The sequence below is a fragment of the Acartia tonsa genome, chromosome 9 (assembly GCF_053477335.1).
Source record: "Acartia tonsa isolate MP-2025a chromosome 9, ASM5347733v1, whole genome shotgun sequence".
Classification (NCBI taxonomy): domain Eukaryota; kingdom Metazoa; phylum Arthropoda; class Copepoda; order Calanoida; family Acartiidae; genus Acartia; species Acartia tonsa.
The window spans coordinates 20717125-20743808 of NC_137268.1; the positions used below are offsets into that span (position 1 = coordinate 20717125).

At 33.2% G+C, this 26684-nt stretch overlaps 1 protein-coding gene across 1 annotated transcript in view; it reads right to left on the reverse strand.

The window, feature by feature from the left end:
* The window catches only part of shn (zinc finger protein schnurri), a 102982-nt gene that overhangs the window by 29416 nt on the left and 46882 nt on the right, over positions 1-26684 (reverse strand). The window contains exons 2-31 of the mRNA XM_080172171.1: positions 22308-22477; positions 21133-21389; positions 20643-20713; positions 20295-20373; positions 19916-20098; positions 19027-19145; positions 18115-18198; positions 17523-17866; positions 16990-17131; positions 16640-16702; positions 16269-16356; positions 15390-15617; positions 15146-15228; positions 14561-14717; positions 14163-14324; positions 11710-11844; positions 11120-11191; positions 10940-11021; positions 10443-10579; positions 9655-9883; positions 8849-8932; positions 7088-7276; positions 6224-6751; positions 5938-5988; positions 5572-5689; positions 4889-4983; positions 4185-4339; positions 3642-3776; positions 2986-3090; positions 1787-1908 (exon numbers count right to left, since the gene is read on the reverse strand). Of these exons, the coding sequence (XP_080028297.1) occupies positions 1787-1908; positions 2986-3090; positions 3642-3776; positions 4185-4339; positions 4889-4983; positions 5572-5689; positions 5938-5988; positions 6224-6751; positions 7088-7276; positions 8849-8932; positions 9655-9883; positions 10443-10579; positions 10940-11021; positions 11120-11191; positions 11710-11844; positions 14163-14324; positions 14561-14717; positions 15146-15228; positions 15390-15617; positions 16269-16356; positions 16640-16702; positions 16990-17131; positions 17523-17866; positions 18115-18198; positions 19027-19145; positions 19916-20098; positions 20295-20373; positions 20643-20713; positions 21133-21342 (4250 nt within the window). The 5' untranslated portion in view covers positions 21343-21389; positions 22308-22477. The remainder of the gene's footprint in view (positions 1-1786; positions 1909-2985; positions 3091-3641; positions 3777-4184; positions 4340-4888; positions 4984-5571; positions 5690-5937; positions 5989-6223; positions 6752-7087; positions 7277-8848; positions 8933-9654; positions 9884-10442; positions 10580-10939; positions 11022-11119; positions 11192-11709; positions 11845-14162; positions 14325-14560; positions 14718-15145; positions 15229-15389; positions 15618-16268; positions 16357-16639; positions 16703-16989; positions 17132-17522; positions 17867-18114; positions 18199-19026; positions 19146-19915; positions 20099-20294; positions 20374-20642; positions 20714-21132; positions 21390-22307; positions 22478-26684) is intronic.

Genomic DNA, 26684 nt, shown 5'->3' on the forward strand with positions numbered 1-26684 from the left:
TTATAGTTAGGGATGTATATCAATTTATCGGCAATTGTCTTATCCCTTTAAATCCACTGGAAACTTGGCAAACTTTAAAAAGAAAAAAAGTAATGAATTAATAATAACGACCCCCCCCCCTTCCCCTTATAACTTTACCATATCCACTCTCCCTGACAATGCAGGAGAAACGTACAGACCAACATCTGAGGAATATATTAGCAGCAGCAAGTTCCCCTATCACAATATTAACGTATTATAGGTCCATTTTTCCATCATCGAATGAACAAACATGTCAAATTATAGAATAACTTCGCTCTTATAAATGAGTACAATGTTATTAAAACATTAATATTGCATAATTATGACGTGAAGATCAAATTTGAGATGTTACTTCTAAATATAAAATTTTAACATAATAGTATTTTATATTTTAAGGGGATGATCAACTAAGGAAATTTCAAAGTTTCAACAAATTAAAAAAATAAAATAATACCTAGTTATTTCTCGCATCGTATTATAAACAGCTTTCCGCGGATATGGAATGTACAATTATAAGATTAAAACCAGTTTTTTAGCCCCCAGGTGCCGAAGGCACGGGCTAAAAAAAACTGGTTTCAATCTTATGATTGTACATTTTTATATTCGTAGAAAGCTGGATATAATACGATGCTAGACATAGTTTTTTCGTATGGATGAGAACCAGTTCCTATCCACCGAATTCGAATGAATACGAGAAAACTGTTTAGGTACAATTAAATTTAAAAAAAAAATCTTTTTAAATAAAACAACTTAAATGTTTAAAATAAGAGGTTTAATTTGTGTATTTTTGACATTAGCAAAGTGTTTGGTTAAATTATTGTTAATTGTCTTCTCCCTACCAAACCAAAGATACTGTAAAGTGGTAAAATACTTTGAATCTTATTCATAAAACACTTCCTTACAGATCTAAATTTTCATAAAACGTGTTGGTTATGAACCAAAGTACATTACATAAAAATGACGTGAGATTAAAATTTTTGATTTAATTAAAAACAAAATAAACCTTAAGCGTCACTCTATGACGAATAGAATTATGTATCGAAACTTGTTTTTATTTTAATTAGGAAAATAGGATTATTCTTAATCTTACTGCTATTGTTCTTTAAAATTTAAATAAAATAAAATTTTATGCCACGACATACTATAGGTAGTAGGTGGCTGTATTTTCCTTTGCTGCGTGCCATAAAATAACTAGAACGGCTTAACAACTTAAGGCCTTCTACTGGTTAATCTAAAGGGATAAGACAATGGCCGATGAATTGATGTACATCCCCAAAGAATATACAAAAATCAACCTTCTTTAGATTACAATTAGTGGTTGAAACGTTTAAAAACATGAACCAACAGATTAAATTCAATCAAAGTTCCCAAAGTTGTTAAGCCAAGGAATAAGAAAACATTATTATAAAACTTTGGGGACCAGTGTAATAAACAGTCGAGTGTCTATCTCAGCAACATACAAACATTATTTGCATACATAAAATGGATCCTTGAAATTTATATAGATACAAGTAATTTATTACCATAGACAGTTTTCCGGGGGTATTAGAATAAAAATTATAAGAATAAAACCAGCTTTGTTAGTCCCAAGAGGTCAAAGGATCAGGCAAACAAAACTAATATTATTTTTTTTTTATTTTTGTAATCACGAAAAAAATGTCAGTGATACGATGCTATACACGATTTTTAGTATTGCTGAGAACCAGTTCTAATCCAACAGATCATAATCGGTTTCAAAGCCATACTGGAATATTCATTGACTTACCTTATACCACATGAATCACAGATATATTTGCCCCTCCCCCTACCACGGATATAGGTATAGTTATCATCTGTAGATTTATATCCACCTTCCACAGTGGTCACTGCCTTAACACCACCTTCATCCTGTAATAAAAAAAGTTGACGGATTTTTCAAGATTTTTTGAAGATTTTATCAAAAAAAAATAAGTTATAATACAAAGGACGATATATTAATGTTCATCCCCAAAGAAAATAAAAAATTTACTCCTTCTTTTAACCAAAATTATTGGTAAATTAATTTGAACTATGATAGTTTGATCCAACCAATCAATATTTACTAAAATTACACATAGTAATAAGGAGAGAGCATGTTTATCAAGCTTTGGGTACCAGTATGATTTAAAACTCAATGTCCCCTCCCTCCTTGGTGTCAAGAATGGAATATTTAATTTATTTAAAAGTACAAAAAAATTTCCATTTAAAATATTTATCCCGAGTATCAATTTGAATGGAATTTTTGGTTTTTACCAAGAGAGCCAGGATTAATGTAGAGAACTCGCAATCAATTTTTAAAAATCATAGAAAACATATGAATATGATACATAGATTTCTGTAAACATAAAATAGGAAGCTCAATTCACCGTTAATACACTTTTAATTTTTGATAAAAAATGTTTTTATATTTTTTTAGGTGCTTACAGGGAGTTAAATGTTTAATTTTCCTAAGGTTTCTAAATGTACTTAATACTTAGACTAGCGGCTGTGCCCCTACCATTTAGGGGCAATAGATTCGAAGGAATATGGAAGGACAGAAAAATAGCCTAAACCAAACCCAGACTTTTCTATAAAAATAAATTAGCCTAAAACCATCTAAGGACCCATAAGAAGCTTCAATGTAAAGGAGAACCATATAGGTTCAGTGGTTAGAGAGAACCTTCGCTACAGACAAAAAAAGCTTACTACTCTATATAATAGGATTACGAACACTCCACATAAATCTTGATTCCAGCCCCGCTTTCAAATAAACTGTTAATAGTAATTTCTAATAAATTCAAATATCTCAGAAATTATTTATTAAATGTTATTGTTGCTAGTTGTTTAAATAGAGTACAAGGTATCCTTTTGTTGCTCCTAAGTGGAAAATGTATTATTCTAATATTACTTTTTTTCGTATCCATGGACATTCTTTATAATTATCTGTACTAATAATGTTTTTTTTACCTCATTTTTAGATTTATTTTGTTTTCTTTCTTGCCAGGTAGAGGAGTGAGAGGATAACATCTCCATTTTGCCACCAGCTACGCTGAACAGTCCATTTTCGCGGTCCTAAAACAGTAAAATGATTAGGAAGGTAACTATGGTTTTACAATTAAAGTAAAAGAATAGAGGCCTGTCCATATTTTGTATTTGGATCTTTGAAATAAGCTAATATCGTAGGAAATATAAACACAGTAGAGTCCCTAAAATTGATCAGAAAGCAATGTGCTAGCACACAAAAAGGGTCTTACTTATATCACATAACCTTTACGGATTTTACCAGAAACCTAACCCTCTCTTTATTTATTGTAATTGGGGGCGAACACAAATTTAACGTCCATTGCATAACAATTAAGATACCTGGAATGAAAATTGCCTAGGTACTTAAACAGCTTTGCTATATATTATTACTTTGATGTTGCACCAGATGTTTATGTACTATGATAAAGTGGTGCTTGCATCTGGCTAAAATAACGACACACACCGCCCCTCCTAATAAATGAACGGACTGATTAATTAATGAGGTCCATATTAGCAAGCTAAATTACAAAAAAAAAATTTTCCTCGTCAACATATCCAATTCACGTATATCCTATATCCATTTTAACAATATTTCTTACCTTACAGGATGAGTTATAAGAAGCCATGCCTATGGCGGGTGCCAGTCCAGAGGGATGCGAATCCTTCTGTGTATTCCAGTTGGAATACATCGACACTCGGGAATTTTTCTCCAGTTCAACGTAGTTTGGCTGTGGCTACAAAAATATTTAGGATAAACCTTTAAAATGAAAAAACCTCGTCATTCAAAATTCTTATATAAAAGTAATATGATGTACGTGTGTGTGTGTGTGTTTGTCTGTCAGTGTGTGCCGTAGGATCTCCTTATCGCTGTACCAATATGGTTTCCTTTACAATGTAGCTTCTCATTGTTCAGGGAAAGGTTTATAACTATTATGGGGGACCACACGTACCACCAACCCCAAGAAAAAAACTAAAAAATAATTAACCAAATAATTAATGAAAAATGTATAAAGCAGCTTGCAAATATTTGCAATTATTCAGTTACGGACCATCATTTTAGAGGCCTTATAGTACAAAATTAATAGACCAATGTTTTCAATTTATGCAAAAATGATTATTATTGATTTAAAATACAAAATTACCTTATGAATTGAGCAGAAAAATACTCTGGTAGAGCATTTGAATCCCAGGTATGTGTAGGCTGTCCCGTTCTGGTAGTGCAGGATGTATGGCTTCTTAGGTCGGGGCGTTTCTGGACTTATCAAGGATGATCCAACTAATGTCATTTTCTTTCTCACTAAAACAAAATATCCTATTGTATGTATAAAATAGTGAGGTTTTTTGTCTATAGCTTAAGATTAGCTATAAAACTAAACTGATTAAAGTTCTTCTTTTCAGGAAAGCTTTAATTAGGTTAGGGAATTGTTTAAGGCTTCTCTAACTTAAAGTCTTTGGATGGTACCTATTGGCTTTTTCTTTTATTACTTACCATTGGAATTCAGAGCTTTTAGATGCTAGGGGCGTAGAATACCGTACACTACTCAATAAATTTTCATTTAATATCTAGGAGTGAAATAATAGACGAGAAATTGATGTACTGACATCCCCAAAGTACCTACCCAAATTAACGCTTAACAATAAGTAATAACATACCCATACAACTTTTTATTTTAAGTTATTAATCTTAATTTACCATTCTCTAAAATGGTTGACAGCGGGTCGTCAGGTCGAAATATACTTGAACATGAAGCTGCCGGCCCTGGTGGCTGTGTCTCGTCTTACTCTATTAATACCTAGTTCCAAACACTAAGAGAAACTAGAGACAAACTCACACAGATGAACATACCTGAAGATTGACCGCCCAGAGGTAAACTCTGTGGCCTTGGTACTCTCCCCTCCTCCGGCTTTTTGGGTGTACCTGGTGAGGAAAGTCGTCTTTGCCTAAATTAAATTATTTTAATTCTACAATTAGATATACTATTACTTGGAGGTTGCACCACATTTTCATGTACTCTAATATCAATGTATCCACGTAATCTATATCCATTATTCTACAATACTATTAAGATTTAAGTTTTTGTATGTATCAGTTTATCAAATAAAATCTTTATCATAATGACTGGACTAATAACCATGATTGTATGTCAACCTCTGTCTAGTTATTGATCCGTCCGTTGACTGACAAACCGTCACTCCCAAGTATGTCATATAATAAAGTAACAGGATATATGTTTATCTCTACCAAATGATCTCGCTAACAGCTGAACCTTTATGGTTCTCCTTTAAAGGGTAGCCTCTCCTAAGTCACGGGAAGGTTTATAACTATTTTGGGGGAAGGTAACACCAATATAAGAAAACGCAGCTTTGCAGATATTTTATACAATTAGCTAAAACGTAACTACACCATCTAGCGACAAAAAAAAATATTTTTGGTAAATACTTGATTTTAACATAGATTGAAAAGAAACCATTTCACGTGACTCTAGATAGAGGTCTCTAGGGGCGCCGCTAATGTTAAATAAAACTAACCTGGCATCAATATTGACAAGTGGTTGACTAGACTGGTCTGGCTTGATGAACACATTATTGTCCGGGACTCGAACTGGTATTTGACTGGGTTGATTCAACGGTACACATACATTCACTCCTAAGTTTTATAAATACTAAAATAATAAATACTCTTGAGACAGGTACGCAATCAATCAATAAATCTTGCTTTAGATTACATGTACTTAATTAGACCTAGCCCAATTAAATGCACGATAACATGGATAACGACGGTTTTTATGATAAAAATATGAAAGCATAGCTGATTAAAATGTGGTACATACATCAATAAACTAATATTCAAAATAGATATTAATGTTATTCTTTTAAAATAAAATAAAAGTTTACCTGTATTTAATGATAAAGCTGTGCTTATGTTTGTTTTCAAAGAGGAACCATCTAGAAAAATAAGTTAAAGTTATGATTTGGGAAAGTAATTTTTATTTAATGTAGCTGGCTATTTTGTCCGCTAGTAATCAGGGATCTAAAGGGATAAGACAATGGACGTAAATTGATGTACATCCCAAATAATGATACACAAAATTACCACTTTCTGTAGAAAAGTTTGAACACTCAACTAAACGTACCAACCATACACTAACTATCAAGTAGCCGCTTCTAAAGGATTGTCTACCTGCAGATGCCATGTTAGGTACAGGTGGCCTACTCAACGCGGATGGTGACTTATTTGCCACAACCATCTGTTGCTGTTTACTGCCACTAGGCGATGTTGACATGTGGCTTGGGGATGTTGGCAGGTAGCTAGGTGATGTTGATGGGTAGCTGGATGGTCCAGGTATCCTGCTACCACTTGGAGATACCATATTTCCAGAATATCCAGGCAGGGATGCAACAACCCCGCTAGGAATTGGTGGCTGTGTCATAGATGCACTTCCAGTCAATTGTCCTGGCGCAAGGAGTCGTATTCCAGCTGGTAGTTGACTTCCACCTGGGGGTAGGCGTGGAGACAGTTTATGATGGGGCTGGCCAGGTCTTAACAGCTGTTGACTACTCAAAGCTCCTTGGAAAGTTAGATTCATGCCAGATAGTGATGAAGGCTGCTGTATTGATGACGGAAGACTTAAGGATTGATTGCTGGAACTGTTACTATTGCTGTTGCTATTGGAAAAGGAAAAGCCAGGTTTCATCTGCTGAGATGATCCTACAACAAAATAATTGAGTTAATTTAATTAACTTAAAAAGATCAACAAATCAGTAGTAACTCTCAAAATTGCTTATTATGGCTTTACTTCACCATTTAAAAAAAGTCAACTGATTTATGGATATTTATATCACGTAAAAGAAACAGAACTAAAATGGACAAATTGACTATACTTTACAAGAGAAATCACAAAATATTAAATATCATATAACAATTTTAGAACCTTGCCTAAATCAAAGAATCTACACAATAAATGTAGAAAAGATTTTGCTTTAATAAAATTATATATTAAAAGGTTTGTTTGCAGGACTCATCACTCACAGCTGCAAACCTTACCTGGAACAGACTGGGGCAATGAGGAGATGGAAGGTCGTGTACCAGCAGAGAGCATGAAAGACACAGTTGTTGAGAGATCCTCTCGGCTGCTGGTCGACTGCGGGTTGTCAGTTCGAACCCCGGGCAAAGAGAAGAGGGGCGTGGCTTTAATGCCAGTTAAGACCCCACAAAAGTTTGGTACAGGTACACCTTAATATACATTAGACTATAAAAGTTTTAAGGATTTTCAATCAATATAATAGATTTGAAATCTGCATAAAATTTTAAGGATTTTTTATAAAATTCGTTTTTTATATAATTCTTTATTTAAAGGCGCAAATACGATTTAAGTTAATAAATTTTGACCAATAGGATAGCTGGATTGGAAACTACCTACGCTCTAATTGGTTGAATGATGTACGTCACTTAAGCTTCTCCAATCAGAGCGCAGATAGTTTTCAATCCACCAATAACAGATCTCAAAATTATTTAACTTAATTTGTATTTGCGCCTTTAAATAAAGAATTATATAAACAAGGATGACAACATCCATAAGTAGCGAAGCACAAAAATCATAGATGGGAATACGTACAAGTAGATTTAAAGGGTATTTATTAAAATCAAGAATAGTTTTATTGGATAAAATAAACACGAAACCTTGTTTTATTTTGTATGATGACGATGGTCAAAGTAAATTACATTAAAGATGCACATAACAATGGGGAAAATCATTTTGATCCTGATATCCCAAAAAAGTTGGATAAAAAAAACAGAGATATGAGGAAATATGTAAAACATATAAAAATAGCCAAAAACCCGATAAAAGGCAATCTGGCCGCTATGGTTGTTTTCTTAAAACGACAGAAAATCAAATTTTTATATCCTTAACTTAAAAAATTTGGAAAATCGGACCATATACACTGAAGATATGGAGAAAAATGTGAAAAATGTAAAAATAGCCTAAAACCTGCTAAAAAGGCAGTCTGGCCGTCATGGTTGTTTTCTTTAAAAGACGGGAAATTTAATTTTGATATCAATAATTGAAAAAATTTTGAAAATCGGACCATAAACACTGAAAATATGGAGAAAAATGTGAAAAATATAAAAATAGCCTAAAACCTGCTAAAAAGGCAGTCTGGCCTTCATCGTTGTTTTCTTTAAACGAAGGGAAATTTAATTTTGATATCTATAACTAAAAAAATTTTGAAAATCGGACCATAAACACTGAAGATATGGAGAAAAATGTAAAAATATAAAGATAGCCTAAAACCTGCTAAAAAGCGGTCCGACTGCCAATGATGTTTTATAGTCAATTGTGCTCCTTAATGATGGGAATGTTGTCAAAAAATTTCAGCATTCTATCTTTTATAAGAGCTGAGTAAATTCCATTTCCCCCATAGCGTTACGGACTGACGGACTGACGGACGGACGGACGGACGGACATAGTGAATTATAGAGTAGCTTCGCTACTAAAAACTAATTTTATAAAAAATCCTTAAAATTTTATGCAGATTTCAAATCTATTATATTGATTAAAAATCTTTCCAACTTTTATAGTCTAATATACATATTATGTCGGAATCTTAAAATAAAAACTCAAATGAACAATGCACAAAAGAGCTTTTAAAAGAACAACAACTTAAGTACAAACTAGTTGTTGCTCCCGTAGCATCTAGGGGCTCTTTTCAAAGATGTAGAAAGACAGAAAAAGTCAAAACTACATTAAATTAACCCATTCAAGTAGAATCTATATATTTTGAAAATGGAAAATTTAAAAATTACCTTTTATATCATTTTCTAAAGAAAATCTAGGTTGACTGGAGGGCTGAGTAGGAGCTATTTGTAACAAGCCCTCAGATTTTGGCCCTAAGAATTAAAGTACATTTTTTACGTGTTAAAGAATTGAATATTAATATAAATATTCATTCCATTCATATTGAGTGATAGAATATATATTAACCAATCAAATATTTATGATCTAGTTTAGAGTATTTTCCTGGTTGGTGAGAAAAGATGAATTCATTTTACCTTTAGTTCATAAGAAGCTGTTATTAAAAATCGTAACTTATTATATTACGGTGTGTTCGTTGGTAAAATATGCTTCTTAGAAAATTATTTTATGTTAAGAAAACCATTTTAGTAATTATGTCATAAATTTTATTTTTCACATTTCAAAAGCGACCTTTATTTTAATTTTAAATAAAAAGTCAAGAACACATCCAAAAGTAGCGGAACACAAAAAATCAAATCATATTTAGACTTAGACATACGGACTAAGTGTATTAAAGAATAGGTGGTCATAAATACAAAATATATTTATAAGGCAAGGCATTAAAAATCACGAAACCTTTCACACAACATGTTTTAAATGTGCTCTTGTATTTAATATGTTGTAGCATAACTGAAAGACCAATGGACAAAGTATATTTACTGGATGCTCATGGTAATACTTTAGGAATCTTCACAAAAAATCCGTCGTCTATCTTAAAAAGTCGACATTTCAAATTATAGAGTAGCTTCGCTAAGAGGTAATAAAACAAAGACCTGTACTTATTTATAAAAGAGCTTTTCTTATAAAAAATAACTACCTGAACCCGACGAATCGGACCGAACACGTTTCGGCGAGGGTAGCTGGAACGATTCCCTGCGCTTTCTATGTGTTGACGGGCTAGCTCTAATATTGTTATTATCAGGGGTGTAGGGATTGGTGTCGGACACTCGGGGCGAGCTGGTGCAATTTTCAGGAATGGTGACAGAAAGACCTTTGCAGTAATGGCTTTGGTGGACTTCTATGTTCTCTAGGCTTTTGAAGGTAACCTAAATTGAAAATATATAAATATTCTATTTTAAAGGGAAATTTCACCTCTAAAAACCATTAAATTATTTCCGTCTGTCTGTACAAAAAGATCTTGCTAACCGCGGAACCAATATGGTTCTCATTTACAGTGTAGCTTTTCAAAGATCCATGAAAGGTTTAAAGCTATTTTATGGTACCACCACCCTCCCAAGAAAAATTGTCCTTGAACAATTTTAGTAAGTGCTAGTATTGAAAAATACATATTATATCAATATTTTTAAAAGTAACAGCTTAGCAATAATGTTATTTTTATAGATCATGAAAACAATATGTGAAAATCAATGATTTACGTAAAATTTTTAATTCTATCTATAATTTATTGTTTTTATGATATACTATAAAACGTAGACTCAAAACTAGTATAGCTAATAAAACGAAAAACGTCTTTAGTCTTGCTTTTTTCATAGTTTACATGTTAGTTAACGTTTAAGTAATTTTTTGTATGTTATCCAAACGAATTCCAGTAGTGTTTAATTTTTTAAAAGTATTATTTTATGATTGAGAATTTATTTTTGCTACCTGGCATTTGTTGCACGTAAACAGCTGATCAGCTGACGACTGCGTGGTGTGTAAAACATTACGCGGCATTGGCATTTCCTCAGTTTTGGCGCCAATTTCAGTTGATGCAGCTGTAGAAGGTTGTTTGCTAGCAAGTCCTAAAATATAATTTACTATTTTTCGGGTAAAGAATTACAATTTAATGGCAGTTAATATTCTATCCAATTTTGGAAATTAGGACTATTTTTTGAGAAAAGCATTAGAAGTTTAAAACAGGGATCTAAAGAGATAAGACAATCACAAAATTACCCCTTCTGTAGGTTCAAATTAGTGGTTGAAACGTTTGAACACTCAACTTAATGAACAAACCGATCAAAATTCACTAAAGTCCTATAGTCCTCAAAGTTGTTAAGAGCGAATAAGAAAACGTTATTATTAAACTTTGTAGACTAGTGTAATAAACACAAAAAGCCCATTGTCCCCTTTATCTCTCTCTCTGAGTTTTAAAAGCTGTAAACCTTTAGTTTTCAATGAGGTAGAAACATCTAGAGGTTCATTACCAGCCATTTCTCTTTGCTCCTCTTGCTGTCTATTTTTTTCCTGAAAAAAAATTTACAATAAGTTATATTTTGAATGTAATAGGTTTGTAATAATGATGCTAAAATATAATTAGGAAAAACAATGAATTATTTTTTTACCTGTAATTCAGCATGAGCCTGTAGGAATGCTTGAGTAGTGACTAAACCAGCTCGAGTTTTCAACAATAAATCCTGATAACAAAAATCAATAGGTAAAATTTCATTTATATGGATCAATAGAATGGGAGTCATTTTAAGTTAAAAGAGAAATCATTAATAAATGACTATGCTTTAAAATTTTACCTTTTAAAAGTTTTTTAATGGGTGTGTAGCTTTTTTAACTTTACTGTATTAAGGAGATGTATCAGGATGAGGATGTAAACCCTTGTAAAGAGGGGTTGAAGGGAGGATGCATCAAATTCAACCCCCCATAATTTTGCCAGGTGTGTGGATGCACCCCCCCCCCCTTTTACAATACACCCTTATGCACCCCTCTGTTTTTAAGTTTAACTAAATGTTGACTTACAGCCCAACGCCCCCCTCCAGAGCCCCCCCCATAAGCCTCCCCTCCCCCACCTACTGATGACGACCCTGGACACGAAAATGGACTATGAGCAGCCAATACAACAACAACAACAACTTACAGCCCATGATACAAAAATTGTACTTTAAAATATACGAAAAAGCAGAAAATTAAAATAATACACCACCTTAATAATTGAGCCCTCCGGGTTTTCTGGGTGGAAAGGATTTTCAGAGCTTTTGAGTCCAGCCTCTATTTGGGAAGTTATATCCTCCATTTGGGAGATATTCACGGATTTTCTTTGGCTGTTTAACCACACCTCCTATAAAAAAGAATTATTTAAAGGCTTTTTTAGAATGGCTTCAAAACCTTTTGATATCCGCTGGATTATAACCTGTTTAGTGTTTACAGCCATAATGAGAAATAATGTATGGCATCTTATTACTTAAAATTTTCCACAAATGTTAAATAAAAACCATAAAATAAATACCAGTTTTGTTAGCCGAGGCGCCTTCAATTAATGCAAAAATTAATACCTAGGTACTTCTTACAAGAAAAATGCTTTTTGTATTAATATTCTTATGAATTTAATTAAAATTTATTCTATTGGATTTTTTTAACGAAATAAATATTATTGAATATAGATTATTTTTTCTATGTATAATTGAATAAATACTAAAGGGGGGGGGGGGGGTTAATCAATGATAAAATGGCACTTAGAATTCGAAATTAATTTTTTACATATAATACATAATATTACCATGGACAATCAAATAATGTTTAAAATTAATATCATTGAAATAATTTGCATTATTTGTAATTTTTGAAACTCTTTCCAATAAGGGGGGTTAATGCAACCATCTCGTAATCAATGATTCGAATTTCGATCTGACATTTTTCATGAGTAATCCTTGGTAGGTCTATTTTCCCTAAATCGAACAAAAAGTTGAAAAAGTAACGGCTGGCGGCTCAGCCGTTAAGCCGTTTTTTTTGCCTATTTTCAGGGCAAATTCATCATTAATTACGTAGGAATCAACTTTTTAAAACATATTTTTGGTTTAATTCATGTTAAATCATAGCAATAACCATTTTTAAATTTCTAGTACCAACAGCTACCGGCTAGAAATGTTTGATAAGGTTTTTGAGCGACAAAAAGTATTATGTGGAGATAGGTTTCGTGACTAATTTGCTCTTAAGATAGCCAAAAAATAACAAATCGGCTGAGCCGCCAGCCGTTAGCCGTTAATTTTTCAACTTCTTGTTCGATTTAGGGAAAATAGACATACCAAGGATTATTCATGCAAAATTTCAGATCGAAATTCGAATTCTAAGTGCCATTTGATCATTGATTACGAGATGGTTGCATTACCCCCCCCCCCCCTTATTTGCAATTTTTATTATCCACGTTTATTTGATTATTTAGAAGTCTGTTGTAACAAAACAAGGACAATAATATCTAGTACAGCAATGAAATAATTTTAGAAAAGTATAACAGTAAACTGTAATATAGTAAGAACATGAATATTCTGAAAGGTGTTTTGCCAATCGAAGGACAATACCAATGGATATATTATTACTTGTATTCTTACACCAGATTTTTGTGTTCTCTAATAGAATGAAACTCACAGCGGGCTATAATAATTATACCCCCCATCCCCTCCTCTCGTAATGGATGAACAAACTAACCAATAAGTAAGTTCCATGTTAGCAACCTAAATTGAGGCCAACTTTTTCCCTCTCATAATATCCACGTATATTCTTTAACCATTACTAGAATTTGCACCTAATTTTTTATAGACCATCCCCCAAGTTTCCTAGAGTATTATAGCAATTTCGTTTTTTCTTTACGGACGTAATGACACACCTAGTTATAGAGTAGCTGCGCCACTAAAAATCGTTATAGTAACCAACTAAAATAAAATTATTTTTGTAGAAGAATACCTAAATTACTCAAATTTTCATAATTTCATAAAAATTGCAAAATTATGTTTTGATGGTCTAGTCTGTTTTACCAGAATAAAGAATATAATTGCAAAACATGAGGGATATTTTCATAATACTGATTTTGAGAGTAAAGATAAATAGCGTATTGATTTTTAAAATGTATTTATTTCGCAAGTTCAGTCATTAATTCAAACAAAAAAATTGTCTGTCTACCTAGTCATATTAAATCAAAACTAATTTAATAAAATATTTTTGTAACTTTTAAAATTTTAATTTAGCTTGCTAATGTTGTGCTAATGTCGTATGGGTGAGTTGCACCTGGACTGAACAGTCATCTTGTCAACTCAAGGCCAGACTCTTGGTCCTTCACCTCATACCCGTGGTACAGTACATTACAGACAACCAACTCTCTGTGATGCACGACCTTTGTCTGAGAAGTCCTAACTGTGCATGGTAACGAGTTGCGCCTGTTTTGGGCCAAGGCATTCCCCCCACTCTAACTATTTACGTCGCGCATCTGACATAGTAGCAGTGGGAACCATTTTTGACGTCTTTAGTTATGACGCGGTGTCGGACCGAGATTCGAACCTAACACCTTCCCGACGACGAGCGGATGCGCTACGTGTTGAGCCACGGTCGCGGGTTAGCTAGCTTACAATAAACAAAAGTTTCAAAAAGATAGAACGATGCAATTACCTTAACAGAATCGCCAGTGACAGGTACAATATTGATCTCCTTGGGACGACTACTCACCCCACTCCCGGGGTCCCCACTTAAATTCAGAGGAAGTTTAAGGTCAGGTCCTTGGGGTGGTGCTTGGGATGGCCGCTGCAGTTGGTGGCTTGTTACCAAAGGATGCCTGTTTGTTTTAAAATGTCTCATTTTAGTATCAAAAATAAACAATAAAGTTCATGAATGAGGGAAAAAAGTTGGAGAAGAAACCTGTAGTCTCGCATTAATACCTAGCCTAACAATCACGGAGTAAGTGAAAGTGGCAAAACTCCCCCCCCCCCTTATTTGTCTTTTATTTATCTAAATATGATGAAAAATACTAGGATTTTAACTATAATTCATTGTGTAAATAAGACAACTTTCCTAGGTATTTGATGTTGAGATTGTGTAACTATTGAGGGCTGTTTAGCCTGTAGCTGTACTAGCCTATCCTTTACTCCTGGACCGAGGGACAAAACTCTAGGGGGTTCTCCACCACCTTGAATACTCCGTTGGGGGTCACTTGACTGTTGGTATGACCTTTTGGGGCATGGATAACTATAGATGAAAGATCAGGTAACACTACTAATTTTTAAAAAATAAGCTACAAGAAAACAGGACGAGAACTGGTGATAATAGACGCTTCTGCAAGAATTCCTTCAGGGAGTGAGGGGACATTGGACCGTAATTTACACTGGTACCCAATTGTTTATCATATTCGTTCACTCGGAAGCATTAGGTACTTTAATTGAATTTTGATTGGTTGGTTCCAAACTAGTAGTGGAAAAAATTCATGCATTCCTTAAAATAAGTAAGCTGAAGTATACACATAATTACACATATTAGGTATTAAATTCTCATTGTTTTTTATATAATGGTGGATAATGTAAATTTTTGGAAATTAAGAAACTGCAAGAATACGGGGAAAGTACAATAGCAAGATAAAATATTTCAATAGTCATTAATGCCTAGGATCACTGGGAACTTGGGTAGATCTGGATAAATCAGCTGGATTGCTTTGGAAGTCACTGGGCCCTGGATACTTTCTTTCCTGAATTAAAAAAAATAAACAAATTAATTCCTAACAGACATTATTATTCAAGGTAAATGAATCCATTTTTCATAGCCCATAACTTAAGGGGGCGTATACACCCCATTTCAACTATATAGCTCAAAATAGCCATCCTTTGTACGTTTGTGTTCATTACTAACCTGACTAGAGTTAGCTCCTTCAATACTGGGCAGACCAGTGCCGCTATACCTCCTTCCTCCCACACCCTTCTTGTCCCCACTGTCCCCTGCAGCGGGGTGCTGGACAGGTGGGGCAGAGGAGGAGGAGGCATTCTGGCTCTCCTTGGCCTCCCGACTAGACTGGCGCATGTAGCGGCCCTTCCACAGAGGGTCCATAGTCTCTACTATGGCCTGATTCTGACTTATAACCTGGAATCATATTTTAGTTCATTATTTTAACAATAGATGTCACAAAAGAAATATTATGTTAGATTAGAGTGATTCTTTTTAATATAATTGTAGTTTCTTTTTTAATACAATGTGTCATAAAAAATAGTTTTGATTAATCTTAAGCATTTTAGGTTATATTTTAACAATATCAAGTAAATGTACTTTTATCTTAATATGTTACCAACCAAATGAAATTAAAAAATAACCTTAATTGTTTTCTAAGTAATGATTCTTAAAATTTTAATTCTGGAACAATAAGGCTTAGTTTATTTTTAACTAATACATTTTAAGTTATGTACATTTATTTTAAATATAATATAGTTTACGTTAAACCAAAACAAAAAAAAAAGCATTTCACAAAACAACTCTAGGTATAACTTACTCTGTTCGACCGTTCGTCTGTTTTTCTGTACGTGGGAGAATTGGAATTCAAAGGCTGTCATACAATTTTATTGTCAAGATTCTTCTGATTAGCATGTCATAAAGTATAAACTCTTCTACTTTATTTTTCTGTACGACCGGCAATAAATAACTCTATTAGTGGATGGAATGTCTTTATGTTTGGTCTTGATATTTACAATACATGCTTCATTATAAATGTTGTCATCATTGAGTGTATATCTATTTTACCTCATTTATTCTTTTCTCCAAAGAGCTGGCACTTAAAACTAAAGGCTTCTTGGTCATATCAGTTGGACCAGTTGCCTCATGTTTTGGTCTAAATTAAATGAAATATGATTTTTTAATATATAGGTGTACTGTTGAGCACTGGACTGATAACCTTCCAAATTCCCGTTTATTAATTCAAGTCAGGTTATGTTAATATTATATTGGGTTATTGGTAGCCCTGCAGGTCACTCAACTTAATGAACCAACTAATCAAAATTCATTAAACGTCCCCAAAGTAGGTTGGCTAATGAATAAGAAAACAAAACTTTCGGTGTAATAAACAGCCCAATGTCCCCTTTCTCCTTGAGTATTATACTTTTAATAAAGTGTACCTGGATAGATTGGCTGGAACAGGTTCGGGCCGCACAGGCTCCAGGCGACCAGAAGAGGAAGGCCTAGAAAAACAAAAATTTTAATTTAACCAAAATGAGAACTTTATTTCCATCAGTAACGCTTCAAGAACAATATGTAATATTTTTATTAAGATATAATAATCAATTATGTATAAAAAAGGGTTATGATATATGCAGTATATGTAATGTTAAATCTTAAACGGGGAGATGAAAGGCGTAGAGAGTATATTAAATTCTTGAAGTTCGTTTGGGTGATAGTCATTCTCTCAACAGGATTGATTTAAACTAGTTGCAGAGTAGCTACACATACAAATGATATACATACAAACCTAAAAGCACTGGTTTGAAAAGTTGACTGACTGCTCAGCTGTTTGGAATAATGACTTTTATCACTTTGCTGCTGCTGGTGTTGTTGTTGTTGATGGTGGTGGAGATACTGTTCTCTTAGGTGGGCTTGCTGTTGAAGATCACCTGATATAGATAGATAGATAAATCATTAAAGATATGGTAAAGAAATAAGAACTTGTAAGTTATTTTTCTAAAGACAATTCTCTAAAATGTAACTATTTCCTTTTTGAAACTTTATAAAGTAAAAAAAACTATACCTACCTACATTAGTTATTTTTTGCATAAACAGCTTACCGCGGAAATAAAAATGTACAATTATAAGATTAAAACCAGTTTTATTAGACCCGAGATGCCGAAGGCACGAGCTAACAAAATTATGATTGTACATTTTTATGTTTGTAAAAAAACTGGATAAAATAAGATACAATACATGATTTTTTAGTGTGACTGAGAACCGGTTCTTATCCACTGGACAGCAATCGGTTTCGAAGCTGTTGTGGAAAAAAATATTCACCTGCAGAAGGATGTTCAGGATACGGTTTGACCAGCCTGACAGTAGCTGGATGCTCTAATGTCGGCCTATGGGGCTGCGGATGACGCAACTGCTGATAAACAGTAGTTGGTTGACGTATACTGGGGGTAAGCTCTGCGTTGGGTAAATGAATTGGAAGCCTATGCTGCCCTTCATGGGGTAAATGGTGGCTTGGGAGCCGGATAGGATGGTGGCTGGGTGGCCTGGGTTCAGGTTTAGGTAGGGGAAAGGCAGCCGCAGCCGGTTGGTAGCGGCCTAGTTCCGGTTGTTGTAGACTAGGATGGGGTTCTGGCTGTCTCATGTGTTCTCTCGGCAGCCCAGAATATCTGTAAAAATAGCAATATTTTGGCTATATACTAGAAACCATACATCCCTAAAAACAACTAGCAAATGGATAAAATTCTACCAAGGAATAAAGAATTGCCAACAAAGTGAAATAAATCTAAAATAATATTTGGGGGGCTGATAAAAAGTCAATTTTCTTATGTGATGCACCCAACGACAACTGAAAATCACGTAGTTTTTGTGTTTTTTTTCTGAATTAATTTCGTTGTTGGTATAAGCTTAATTCTACCTGGAATCTGTGTGGTGCGAAGGAGTTTGGAAAGGCCGGCTAGGGACAAAGGCGCCCTCTCTGAACCCGAATTCACCACCCAGCCTAGAAAAATTATATTTTATAATGTTTCTTCAACCCTTCACATAGAACAAGGACAGTAAAATTGTCGGTTAACAAAGTAGAAATATGCGGACATTAAAAATTTTTAAAGAAAAAGAACAGTTAAATAGTACCTATACATAGAGTAGATTGACAAACATACGAACATGCAATACTTATCATGTAGATTTGCTAATAAAAATCAATGAATTCACGAACTATTATCTACAATATACTTTTACATACATGCATAAACTGCTTAGGTAATTCACTTTTCATGAATTATATTGAAAAATATTGTTGGGTAAGACATTTTATTCATTGTTTTCAAGACTATCAATTAAATAATTTTTTTATATGAAAAATTGTTTCCTATTCATTGATATTATGCCATTTACTACAAAGATTTTTTTGTTATAGGGGGGAGGGTATATGGTATATTCACCAAATTTATTAAAATAACTCGTCGGATCACCTTAAAGTGACCTCCCCCCTTATTTTAAAATAAATTGAAGATAAGTGGATGGGGGTAGATTTTCGTGTTGATGGTTTTTTTCTTTAGGTAGGGTAGGTTAATTCGGGTACAGGGTAGATTACTTGTAGGGTTAGATGTAGACAAATAGACCCCTGCAACCTTATTTTAAATTTATTGCAAAAAGGGAGGGTTCTGTACTTGCTAGACACTTTAAGGGAAAGCACAAATGACAAAGACGAAATAAATCCTTTGGCATCTAATCTTATCATTATGTTGTATCTTCCATGTTTTCAACAATATTTATAAAATCTTAAAGAATATCAGTAAATGTCTAGTGAAACTTCCTTTATTTTTACCTTAATCCCATATCAAAAGGTATATCTTTGGTACTTGTATTACTCTCCCTATCCGTACTGGGAGATGCCGAGGTTGAGTGATGATAAAAAGCTTCGCCATCTTGTGATTCTCCCGCCACCTAATGAGTAAAATATTGACTGTATTAAAAAGTTACAAGTGAATTTTTTTTCTCGATTATTTTATGATTTCTCTTGGGAGGGTGGAAGTATCAGTTAGAAACCTTCCCGGGACCTATGAGAAGCTACTCTGTTAAGGAGAACCCGATCGGTTCAGCGGTAAGCGAGATCCTTTGGTACAAACAAACAAACGGACAGACAGGCATCGTTCTACTTTGTATTATAGATTAAGTAACAACGGCGGAACCACCACTAATGCTTAAACCGTTTCCCACGGAATTTTATTTTGCTTTATCTCGCTAAATTAGACAATTTTAAATCATTTGACAAACTTATTTAAAAAAAAAAAAAATTTTGACAAGTTCCTTTGTATTTTAGGTTTGATTACGAAAAGTGGGTCATCCGACTCCCCTATTAGTCTATTGAAGTTATTAAAAAGTCATTACGATCTAAATGATATTTTAATAGAGGCAAATGCTGACATGTCAAATAAAAGCATGCATAGACAATGTGTCTTAATAGTTAATATACTTTTGTAATTTTTAAAATCATCAATTTTTTTCATAATTTATGTAAAATGTGAAATTATCAATCGTATAGGTATATAAATTTTGATTGATAATTAATATATAAAACAATTTATTATTTATTAAAACTACAGGCTTAAAATTAATATTTAAACCCCGCCAAAAGCGTTTCATAAAGACATGCATACAGTGCAGTAGGAGGGAATCATAGTTTTGCGGAACACGTTAAAATAAATTAATAATACCTTTCTCTTAAGATTATTATCCGAAGGCGAGGCTCTAGTAGGAGTCTCCTGTTGTTTGGTGCTAGGACTCGACCTTGTGGTCATCTGGCTGGTGCTAGCACTGGCGCCAGCCTCCGCCAAGATGGATTTATCAGTTGTAGCAGAGCTGGCAGGTTCTGTGTCTGTTGGGTTGTCCAGCTCCACCTGCAAAATATTGTGTAGATCCTGGAAATGGTCGTAGAATATACCTGGATATTATGACATGCAAAAAAATTGTCGTCAATTTAGATTACTAACATGGAAATCATTTCCTCTTGTTTGACAATACGAGAAGAACAGACTAGTAGCTAAATCAAAGTTTAAATTCTAAGGGACAATTTCATCATTACAAGGAACTCACCTTTCCATCCTCTCCCAGCTCTTTTATCATTTCAAGCTCAGAGGTTGTAACACCATTCTCTAATTTCAACTTGTGAGACCTTAATACAGAAATTGATGATAAATAGATGCATGACATATAGATGGGTATAAATAACTATGAATAGATAATGAATATAGAATACGTGTATATAATGACGGGGGAAAATTTGTCGTCAATTTAATGGTCAGTTCGTTCATCCAGTAGGAGGGATAAATTTAAATCTGTTGAAAAATAGCGAAGAAAGGCCAAATTTCAAACATGGAAACAACAGAATATTTAGAAAATTAGCATTACAGGAAATCATTAAAAACTTAAAAATTTAATTACCTAAGTGTTAAGTGTTTGTTGAGATTCTCTTTAAGTCTAAACGCTATTCTACATATATCACAGTAATAAAGCCTAATTTTTAAAACATGTGTTAATTAGGTTTATTTTAATACTTTTCAACAATAAATCTGCTATTAAGAGGATAATTTTTTTCGCGTAATTGTAATCAAAAGCTCATATTAAGTCACACTGTTCAGTTCATATATATACATTTGCTATAGTTAAGAACACTTTGACTTAATAAGAACATTTGACTACACATCAACACCCAACTTTTCAGAATTAAGCGAAAAAAATACCCTCTTTCACAGTCAAATAAAATCGTTGTCTAAAGTTTCAGTTCAATTTATTGCACAATGTTTGTTAAAAGGCCCTAAATTTGCATTATTTTAAGTTTTAACTATGAAGCTACCAAGGCATTCCACTAAAAAGTAAAATTCATGCTCAACGCCTGAAATAGGAGTAGAAAAATTTTCCAAACACATATTTTCCTGTGTAGTGTATTTTTAAAGCTAGCCGGCAACGGGCTATCAGTTTCCCTCGCCTCTTCATCCAGCAGCCGCTTTTCAGTAGCCGGGCCACCGCTATCACTAACTAAGCTGCCAACGCTGTGCCTTAAAGCTGTCGGCGGACAGCTGCCGTCTTTTTCGCCGCCTTTGGCGGCTGCGTACTTTTTGAATTTTTTGTGTAGGTACGCCATTTTGGAGTTTTAGGCTTCTTTTAAGAAGCCTTATTGGTTTTGAAGACCTAAAACATCAAAATTTTATTTGAAAATATAAAATTCCTTACAGACTTTAATAATATTTTTTATTAATTTTTGTTTAAAATTACTAATAAAAACTAAAAAGGAAAACATATAGGGATTTATACGGATGTGACTTTTTATTATAGAAGGTTTCTTTTTTAATTGTTAATTATTTCAATTACAACTAACTTATATTAAATTGATTAAAAACAGATATTAACCAGAAGAAGGAATAGTTATTTCTCGCATCGTATCATAAACAGCTTTCCGCGGATATAGAATGTACAATTATAAGATTAAAACAATTTTTTTTAGCCCCGAGGTGCCGAGAACGGGCTAAAAAATCTGGTTTTAATCTTATTATTGTACATTTTTATATTCGTAGAAAGCTGGATATAACATAATGCTAGACATAGTTTTTTCGTATGGATGAGAACCGGTTCCTATCCACCGGATTCGAATGAATACGAGAAAAAATATTCCATTGTGGCTTCAAAACAGATTAATATCCGCTACAATAGAACCGGTTCTCAGCCAAACAAAAAATCAGTTATACATGAAGAATAGTTATTCATCGCTTTGTATTACAGACAATTTCCACGAATATAAAAAAATCTTAAAATCAATACCAGTTTGTTAGCCCAGGCCTTCGGCCCCTCGGGGCTACAGGGCTAACAAAACGATTTTAATGATATAATTTTTCATCTTCATATCCACAGAAAGCTGTCTTTAATACGATGCGATAAATAACTATTCTTTACGTAGACAGGTGCTACATGTAACTCCTCCAAAGGGGGGTGGCAGTGTGCCGATTTCAATTGGGTCTTAAATATCAGTCAATTGCGCCAGAAAAATAAACAAAGCCTTGTCCATACTTATCCTTATTGTAGGTAAGATTGACTAAAACTAAAAATCCTTACCTTTTTTAATCTATGGCATCATGCTAACTATTAGAATAAGCTGAATTACGGCATGGTGACTATTGTTGTAAGCAACAGCTGATTACGGTGGCTGTAGATGAAAGAACAGGTCCAACAAATCTTCTGCTGGTGGGAACAAGGGCACAAAGTTCCAAAGCTACAGCCATTGTCTGAAAATAAATAAGCATTGACTATAATTTGTTCAATGTTTCTTATGTTTTATTTATCTTCATATATATCCATATAATAAAGTAAAATGATTTCTGTCTGTTTGTCTGTCTGTATCATGTTTGTACCGAAGGATCTTGCTAACCGCTGAACCGATATGGTTCTCCTTTACTGGGTACCTTCTTATATGTCCTGGGAAGGTGTATAGCTATTTTGGGGAATGGTACCAACACAACCCTCCCCAGAGAAATCGCCGATTAAATATTTTTTATAAATATCTGGATTAAAAAACAATTTTACGTGTCCCTAGAGGCCTCTAGGGGCGTAGCCGCTAGTATATAAAAAAATTACTAGGGTGACAACATCCATAAAAGTAAATTCAAGTTAATAAATTTACATATCTCCCTAAGAGTTTTGCATTATACATTTCCCTCCAACAAAATTAAAATTAAATACCCCTAACGAAAGAAACCCTATTTAAGAAAATCTTTGCTTTTCATGAGTATTTTCCAGATTAAATATATTCTATTTATATTCAACTATCAAATTTAATGGGAAAACAAATTTTAACAGTTATATACTCAAATTTGTTTTGAAACTATTTTATATTTTCATGAAGAATTAGGATAATTTACAAAAAAGTTAAACATAACAAGATTAGTGTGGCTCTTCTTAGGTCCTGGGAAGGTTCATAACTATTTTGGGGGAGGATATTACCACCCTACCAAGAGAAATCGTCACTTTAAAAATTCCCCCCAAAATCGTTTTACTTTTTTTTTCAAACTAAAATGTAAAATGGGGGGGGGGGGTAGACTTTCACCCTCCCTTAAGGATTCCTAGAGCCTCTAGGGGTGTAGCCGCTAGTATTTTTAAAAAATAGAACTAAACAAGTACTGGCAGCCGTTATCCTTGAAAAAATCGGGTAAAAGCTATCTTATTTAAAATACTTGTGACAAAAACTCCTTGAGAAAAAGAATATCCCCAATTTAATCTTTAAAGGTTGCACAAGCAGGCCTAATATCAATGACGTGTATAAAGAGAGAGAAGGAGCATACATTAATTTCAAAACAATTTTTATAATTAGGATTTCAGAGCTTATAAAAGTTATCAATTTTAAACATTCATTTACCAAATATTTGATAACATATTAGAAGAAATATCCCATTAAAATTTTTTTTTTTTTTAAATATAGCAAGGCACTTTAAAAAGTAATTTCAATGAAAGTACAAATAAAAATTTAAATAATTAAAGATGTAAATTTCATTTTTTATTTTAATAGAGGCAGTTGCGCTCCTAGTGTCTGGGTAAGACCCCCCCCAATCTCTTCTCCCTAGATAACTTATCTTGTTAAAAACAAGCATTACTGAAAAGCATCCGATAATCCGTTCAGAAGTTAGTAAGATCTTTGGGTACCTACAGGGTATAAATATTAAAGGGATGGGGCGGAAGTGACACTTTTCAAACAAAAACTAAAAGTCAAAGGAACTCAACAAAAAATATTTACAGCAATGGAATTTGGCATGGCAGTCGCTTTAATGAGGTACAATGTGAAACTATGAAGAAACGGCGTCGAAACCGCCGCTTTCGCCGAAAACCGCCGCATCCCATATATTTTTCCTTGACTCTTGTAATACTTCAAACATGTCACTATTCAAAAAATAAGTGTAAAGTAAAAATATAGGGAAATTTTGTTTGACAAAAAAATAAGTTTATTTTAGATCATTCAAAATTGTCTAATTGGCAAATAATTTCGGCGGGAAACGGCGGTTCCGCCTTCGTTTCTTTACATTTTCACATTATACCTCTTTAAATCACTGCCATGCCAAATTTCAGTGCTGTAACTCTTGTTTTAAGTTGAGTTCATTTGAATTGGTTTCAAAAATATCACACCCGCCTTGCCTCCCCCCTTTCTATAATGAACAATTTAAATTTTGATTCAATTATATAACTTTGTTATCTGAATATTTTATTTTCAAAATTACGCAATATTAACTTTTATGAAAGTTATTAAACCTAAAATACCTAGGTACTTAACTATTATTGTCAGCTTTACCAAGAACTATTGTAAAACTATATTTTATTCATTTATCCACTTCAGATGATACTTGAAAAATTAAGAAAATATAGATAACATTTTATGAAACATTGTAAAGGCAAGAACTTTTTACATTTAAACGTATCTCCTTGGATAATCCAAAATGGTACAAGAATGAAGCTTGCAAGCCATGATTTCAATCATAATAATAAAAGGAAAAAAAATTTGATCTACACTACATATTTTAATGTACAGTACAATAATAAGCAAAAATTTGAAAAAAAGATATTAAAAACATTTTATCAGTTTCTAATTGCATCATTATGACGTTAATAAACAAAAAATAAAAAAAAACTAATTAAAATCAATTAAAAAGAGATAGTAATTACAAAGATAACAACTGAAATTTTTTTCAAAAATAAAGGTTAGGTCATTCATATATTTAGATAAAATATACCTATTATCTTAACAAACCCTTAAGTAGCAAAGCACAAAAACAGAAAGAAATCTGCTTAAAACATATTGATGGATATATAAAGTGATTTAAAAATATTTTTCTGGAGGAAATTTTCTTTTGGGAAGATAGAGGCACCCTTCCACTAAAATAAAGCATCGATGTAAAGGAAAACAGGCAGAAGGACATACAGGCATCCTGTTACTTTATACGAGAATAAAAAGGACTAATTATGAAACTTGTCCGAAGGGGAAACGACTGCTTTTACTGTTTTAATAAACTGCGGTTCTGAATATTTTGGAGGAGTTGTAGGCACTCCAGTACTAGCATCTATAAAGTTTCTTTTGTGTCTCATCAATCAAAAGCACAATTAACTTTTCACCCCCGCTGCACTGTGCCCCTTTTCCCATTCAAAACAAAAGTCAGGGAAGAGTAATGTTAGAAAAATAATTAACACCAAGCCATTATTAAAAAAAGCTTCCAACCATTTTTTGATATATACTTTCTCAACTTTCTAAATTGACGTATTGATGCCCAGACATCTACATGCCCCAAGTGGCAGAGGCCTTTATCGTCTGCTTGCAAAATGCTGTGTTTGCATTTCCAACGCTAGTAGATAATTTAAAAGACCCAATACAAGATCGGGACAGGGTCCCTACCTTGAGTGGAGAGTTACATAAAACATATACCTTTTTAAAAGTTTCCTTAAATCGATTAATATTGGTATATAACGCTCTTAGAAACTTAAAGAAAACCACCTTAATGAAACCCTTTTAAAATAATGTATCATAATATTTATCAATAATTATAGAATTCTGTTGTAAACTGAACTAAAAAGATACCTACTGCGATTTAAAGATTATAAGTAAGAAATCATCTGATCTGTAAAATTTTAGTCTGGTGGAATATGCAATAAAGTACATCTACCTCCCGTACCAGAATGTGTAGAATATAAATGGATATTATTACAAAAATTGGCATTACTTTAGGTTGCTATTATGGAACTTTATTTATATTCAGTTTCTTTATCCAGTAGGAGGGGAGGGGATAAAGGGAGTGGAAGGGGGAACCGCTATTTTATCCCGCTGTAAGTTTCACTTTATAAGAAAACATGAAAATCTGGTGTAAGATCCAAGTAATAATATATCCATTGGTGCAAGTGCTATGCTAGCTGCTGCTTCATCACTATTATTTATGCCAGTTGTCCACTCTAAAAATAGTCAAATACATTTTTTAAATTACTTGTTTGTTTAGTTTATTACCTAACCTAATTTGTAAAATAAAAAAAAACATTTGTTCAAGCCATTATTGAAAAAATGAATGTTTTCCATAGAACATCTTTCACAAGAACTTAACCAAGATGATAAATTGAAGACACAAATAAGTCTAATTGAGCACTAATGAAATGCAAAAATGTTTTTTTGCCAAAATTTGACATTTAACAACTTGTAGATTAAGCTTTTTTAGAGTGAATGCTACAAAAATGCTGCTGGCTGTAGGCTAGGCCACCACTATAGAGTAACTTTAGTGTGAATTCATTTCAACATAATATTACATCCACACAGTGTTTCATAATCGCAATAATACATGTAAATAAATAAAATTAAAGTTGGTGTTTTGTTCAATGACAAGAGTAAACATGCATATTGATTATAGACAGCTTTCCGCGGATATTAAAATGAAAAATTAGAGATTAACCCCAAAAGGCCGAAGAAGTTAT